This window comes from Propithecus coquereli, unplaced genomic scaffold (assembly GCF_000956105.1).
Source record: "Propithecus coquereli isolate 6110/MARCELLA unplaced genomic scaffold, Pcoq_1.0 Scaffold694, whole genome shotgun sequence".
Taxonomy (NCBI): Eukaryota; Metazoa; Chordata; class Mammalia; order Primates; family Indriidae; genus Propithecus; species Propithecus coquereli.
Window position 1 is genome coordinate 370,214 of NW_012152996.1, and position 6,452 is coordinate 376,665.

At 47.9% G+C, this 6,452-nt stretch overlaps 1 gene segment (V, D, J or C); it reads right to left on the bottom strand.

Moving 5' to 3' along the window:
* The window catches only part of LOC105823718, a 213,342-nt gene extending 207,131 nt beyond the window's left edge, over positions 1-6,211 (bottom strand). Inside the window, 2 exon segments of the C gene segment in view lie at positions 5,682-5,984; positions 6,087-6,211. Coding sequence covers positions 5,682-5,984; positions 6,087-6,132 — 349 coding nt within the window.
* Between the last annotated feature and the right edge of the window lie 241 nt (positions 6,212-6,452).

The following is a 6,452-nucleotide window of genomic DNA, read 5'->3' on the forward strand; positions in this document are numbered from 1 at the left end:
CTCACAGGGTTTGCAAAATCCCTTTCTGTAATGAGAACATGATGCGATTTTGCTGCATTCCAGTGTTACAGCTTCAAGGCTGCATCAACCTTTGGGCCTCAGAATCAGCACTGCCCATGACACTGTTGTGCCTTAACTGTGACATGAGCCTCACTCAGCTGAGGGGATTCAGGTCTCACAAATTTTCCAGTGCAACTGCTGATTCTCTGCATTGGGCCCACGGTGCAAGAGTGAGGCCAAGCAGGAATCCTCTGAAGTTTGTCTTTGCATTTCCCTCTTGCCAGGCAGGACCACACAGGCCGAGGTTCAGTTTATGGGGCTGCCACATGCTTGGCACAGTAGCCAGCCCTAATCTTTGCAGAAGTCACAATGTGAGTGTGAGTGGTCAGGCTCCAATGTCCACTGCTGCAGGTGGCCCTGTGGTCACACTTGACATTCACTACTGTCCCCTCCCACCTCCACTGTGGATTCTTCTCACTCACGCCCAGCACTTTGCAGTGAGGGTTGCTGTGTGTTCCCTGATGGAGTGCCTCAGGCCTGAGCACTGCAGAGCCATTGTCCTTGGTCACATGGCCAACCTCAGGCATGTGGTTTTGCAATTGACCTCCCCAGTGGTGAATGCAGTGGAGAAACCCACAGACACTGCCTAGGCCTGAGGGACTGCCCCTGCCTCCGTGGATAGATCCAAGCTCAGCCTCAAAGCAGAGTTAATGCGCATCAGTGGGAGAGTGCCTTTCACTGTTGACTGGTCAACAGTCATGAGGACCCCAATTGAGGGGCATCAGACCAGGTCTCATATTCAGGGGAGCACACTGTGCCCACAGTATGCATGATCCTCCCTGGGAACCAGGACATCTAAGCAACCACTGCCCAACATTGTGGAAGTAAGAAGAAAGATTTCACAAGTTGTCACTAAGGTGTGTTGACAGGAATTAATCTCACCTCTAGCCCTGATTGTAGACCCAGGTGCCACAGCACTCTGTGGTGCCCAGCACATGCTGCATTCTTTGTGACCAAGGAATCCCTGCAAGGGACCTTGGTGTAGGTTAATCAAGACCCATATCTCAATTTTTGACATTGCTGTGATTACCACTGTGGTCTCAAGAAACTCTTGGCATAAGCTTATTGGAAAAATAGGCCAAGAGATGCAAAAGCTTTCAGGAGTTTTGCAGATCTTTGCCTTGAAATAATCTGTGGACGTGTTAGCTCACAGACTAGAAGCTGCTTCGATAACAGTCAGACATTGTCAGAGGATGTTTGCACAGCAAAATTCCTCTTTGCTGCCGGCCATCACCCTGAGCTTTTTTGTAAGGCAGAAGCTTGGTTTGGGTCTGTGTCGAGAAGCTGATTAAAATACCTGCCCAGCAGATAATGTGCAGCTGGAACTATCCTAGACTTTGAGGCTATTCCTGCTTCACTCCTGACTACATGTCTCTGTGTTTAAAAGAAGTAGATTAGAGTAGTACACAGACTCAGTGTTCTCGTTTTATACATTTTGTCTTTAATTTATATGCTCAGCTAAGTCTGCCACTAACTTGGGCCATACAATGCTTATCTTAGAAAAATTTGTAACAGTCACTTCTTTTAGACAGAATTAGGTAAGGATCCCCTGGAAACCTCAAATAATGGGCTTTACACATCATTCTTTAACAAAAGACAACATTTCCTTTAACAATAAGTACTGATGTGGGATTTCACTCAGGCCCCCTCAGCCCACGGGAATGCTGGAGGACCCCTGACTCCCTTATCACTTTAACCTGCAGTTAGTCTCTGTCTCAATTATTTCTCCATCTATATTATTTCTCTATTACTATTATTTCCAAATCTATTGCAATGATCCTGCCTTGGGACCTGTTTTGCTGGGAGAGTGGCTACCTACCAGCATAAGCTTATATGTGGAGGAGCTTTTCCAACATTTTCTTCTGTAAATCTTATGCTCACCACTCACAAAAATTAATTCATGGCAGATAACAGACTTAAACCACACCATAATTTATCTCCCACAGCCAGTACGACAGAGAGTCTCACACAGGACTGTTCTCCAGTCCCCTGTGAGAGGACCTGGTGCAGTGACTGGATGGAAGCCTGCGTGGGAGGTGGGCCCTGCCTGTGTGCACCACTGAGAGTGTCCATGATTACGCCCCTGCTCAGACTTGGCCACCTGTGGAACATTTCTTGTTTAATCTTAAGTGGTGTCGTGACAGTTGGGAGCGTGTTAGCAGGTAATAAAAATCACCGTCATGATTCCTTCTCCTTGCAGCCAGCACCTGTAACCAGCATGTGGATTATTTATGAGTGTGTCGTCTGGCCTTGGCGAGAAGACCTGTGCATTGCATCTCGGCATCTTTAGAGTGCTCTCCCTGTGGAATTCCACTGACAGTCACGTGCATGGAATTAGCCGGTGGACAACAGGCATCCTCTGCAGCCAGTGACTCCAGCACTGCCCAGATGGTCCATGAATTAAGTGGCCACAGTGGCACGGCTGGATGACTTGCATCACCCAACTTCATGTACTTTCACCCACCAAGGCATGCTGAGGCCCTCCCTCTGCCTAATCTGAAGTCTGTGAGCAAAAGGGACCAGCAGTAACCTCAACAGGGCTCCTTAACTGAGTCAGGGAACCACTTTATGGCAAATTCACTGAGACCCTTGACTCTGGGAGGTACAGCAACTCACCTTGACTGGATCCAGCATGGGTGTGTGTCTTTCTAAACCCAGGGCCTCAGTCAGGACCACTAGCCATGTTATTACCGTGCATGCAATTCAATTAATGGTGTCAGCCTGATATTTCCTGGGGCCAAGGGCTCCACCTCACTGTAAAAGTCACTGAGCATGGGGTTCACTAGCAGGTGCTGGCCTGACTGAGAGGTTCACCTGCATCAGTAATTTGAAATGGCAGGTATATGGCCATGATATCCAGTGCAATGGGGCTTCCTGCATGAATGTGCACAGTTCCCTGTATGTGGGGAAGGGATGCAATCTAGCAGGATGCAGATGTTACCTGAATCTGTGGACCTTTCATTGGAATGAACAGGAGCAGGAGTAGGCATAGCACCAGCCCCTCACTTTACCTGGCATCACTCCCAGGGGCCCCTCTCAGGAACACGTGGTGCTGCCCAACACATATAAGCTTCTCATGCAATAGGTTAGCAGGGCAGCAAACAGTCACCGTCTTTGCAAGGGCAGTGACTTTAGGATTAGGTGTGGCTATGTTTACATAGTGAGTAAGGGAGGAATATATTTGGATTCCAGTAATTCCACTGGAGTATTCTTTGGAACTCCCAGGTCTTGACAATATGTACACAGATGCAACTTAAATGCATAATTGACTCAATGATAATTAAACACATTAGGATATGACCTCAGCCGTTGCAATATGTGAGTATGTGTCGGAATCCCCACACGCTCAATGCAGTGACGGTGCACCAGGCTATCAGAGACAAAACTACAATGGCCCCTACTTCTGTCTATCACCGCCTCAATCCCAAATTATCAGGAGCTGCCATCATCCGACATTTCCAAACAGATTCTGAATGTTATTTCAAAACAGATGACACTTCTGCATGTGTACATGAGCTTTTCCTCACCTGGCCCACATCAACTTCATAGCACATCACGCCACTATTGCGAGATTCTGGGGAAGCACAGAGATGATATCACCCCATGGCATTTGCTCCCACACACAATTGCCGCCCTCCCGTAGCCTGGAAACGCTGGGATGTGTGTGCAGTGGGGGAGAGTCCATGGGTGGACGCTGTCATCTTCCCCACGTAGGTGAGCATGAGGGTCTGAGGCTAAAGTATGCACCTGGAGAAAGAGACCAGCAGTTGCAGGTCTTGTAAGGTGGATTTAGTGTAAACACTGACACTGGTGTCCTCCCCCTATTACTCTGACTTTCTGATCTTAAGAAAAATGAACTGAAATATTCACACCATCCTCTCTGTCACTGAACATTGAAGATTCCCAGAATCCATGAGAGAGCAGCTGGAGCTGCTAGAAAGGTCTGTATGTTTCCACAGCAGGGACCAGTTTGCATGTCATCTGCATGTAGACATGGATGGAAAGACTTACAGAATATAAAATGCGTGGCCTGCGAGTGTTTCCTCCCATTCTGTGAGTTGTCTGTTTGCTCTCCTGATAGTGTCCTTGCCTGTGCAGAAGCTTTTCAATTTGATCAGGTCCCATTTACTTATTTTTGTTGTTGCTGTGATTGCCTTCGGGGTCTGGGGGATGGACAGGCTTGTAGCTCTGACTTGGGTGGGGCAAATGCAATATATGTAACCTAAAGAATGGTACCCCTGTAATATTCTGAAATAAAAAAAGATGTGTAAAAAATTAAATAAAAAGTAAAGAAAATTATACGATTTGCATAACAGGAAATAAACGTGGGTGGGTTTTTTGTATTGTTACATGTAAAGATTTTATTTTATTTTAATTGGCAAACAATGCATACATTTAACCTCATAACACGTGTTTTCATGTATGTATACCTTGTATATTGATCAAATTAAGAAAACCAGCATATTCCTGATCCAAAATATTTATCAGTGTTATCATTTCTTTTTTTTATTTCACAATATTATGGGTGTACAAACATTTTGGTCACATACAATGGCTTTTCCAAGCCCAAGGGAGGGCTACAGGAGTCCCCCTCCCCCACACAGCTCACTCCCCATCCATCCTGATAGTTGAGTGGAATAAGAAGTCAGAGTGTCTTAGCTGATGTCTGCCCGCTGACATCTCAAGGCCCATCCTTCATCTTCCCTGTTTGCCCCATTCATGGGAATTCTAGGAAGGAATCACAAGCGCTTTCTCTCAAGTCGGCGGTCGGAGGCCCAGACTCCACCAGACCCCTCCTGGGAGTAACAGACCCCTCCCTGCCCATCAGGGAACTGTTGTGAAAACCTGAGCCAGTCTCCCCTCCTGCCCTACAAAGCCACTTGGGACTTTCTTGACAGGCCAGCCCTGCTCTGCAGACACCTCAGTAATGGAGGGAGTAACCCGTCCCATGTTCATTTAGTGTGTGAGTGTATGTGTGTGTGTGTGGGTGCATGTGTGTGTGTGTGTAACACCATCAGAGTCTATTTCTACATTAAATGTTGGTGGGGTCCCTCTGTCCTTGAATTGTGTCAGATAGAATCGATGTTGTGAGCCTGGTGCTGGGACACTGTCCACCACGGAGTCTTCCTTCTCTTGCTTAGGATGCTGACTCCCTCTGCCCCTGATGTCCTGCAGACACTTTATCTTGCTTGCTGGATAGAAGGAACGTTCACTTCCATGTGCTCTGCTGCATTGGGTTGTACGAGACAAAATCTTTTATCGATTTTCAGACTTATTCAGAAATGCTGATAATTTATGTACATTTGGAGAGAGGACAAAGTGACTGGAAGCGATTCTCTGCCTTTTGTGCAGGCGAGAATATTTTCTCTCATGACCACAAACATATCTAACTCAGAGACTGCAGAGAGAAGCACAGAATTGTGAATTCAGAGAAGTTCCTCAGAAGAAACCATTTATGGAGAGGAAGCCACGACCCTAAAAGGAAACCAGCCCTTACCCTCCACCTGCACCTGCCCTGGGCTGACTCTGCTCCTTGTGACCCGCCTGCCCCCTGCTGGCCCCACGCGCCCCCACAGGAGGTTTGTGTCTGGGCTCACATTGATGTCCCCTCACTGTGTCACCCGCACAGTAGTACACGGCCGTGTCCTCGGCTCTCAGACTGTTCATTTGCAGAGACAGCGTGTTCTTGCTGTTGTCTCTGGAGATGGTGAATCGGCCCTTCACGGCTTCTGCGTAGTATGTGCTACCACCAGTATTACTAATGTATGAGACCCACTCCAACCCCTTCCCTGGAGCCTGGCGGACCCAGTGCATGTTGTAGCTACTGAAGGTGAATCCGGAGGCTGCACAGGAGAATGTCAGGGACCCCCCAGGCTGGACCAAGCCTCCTCCAGACTCCACCAGCTGCACCTCACACTGGACACCTGCAAACACAGACACATCCTGGTCAGAAACTGCCACACACACCCCTGTTTCTCTCATTCACATCCACTCACACCCAATATCTCTAGTTCTCCATGAATTACCTTGTAACAGAGCAACAAGGAAAACCCAGCTGAGCCCAGACTCCATGGTGAGTCTCTGTGTTCAGACCTGATCACCGAATGGGGACACCTGGGAATGCCGGGGCTGGGGCTCCTCTCCCAGAGCTGCAGGGTGAGGGCTGGGCTGGTTTTCATGAGCAGAGGGTGGGCCCTATTTGCATGTCCCCTGCTATATAGCAAGTGCTGGGGTGGAGATTCCTGTAGGAGGGCAGGGGACAGAGAAGCGGTTAGAGTCCTGAGGGAGGTTATGCGTCATGATATTTTATTTTATTTTATTTTTTGTCAGCAGCATATTATCGGGGTACAGATGTTTAGGTTATGTATGTTACCCTTGCTCTCCCCCACCAA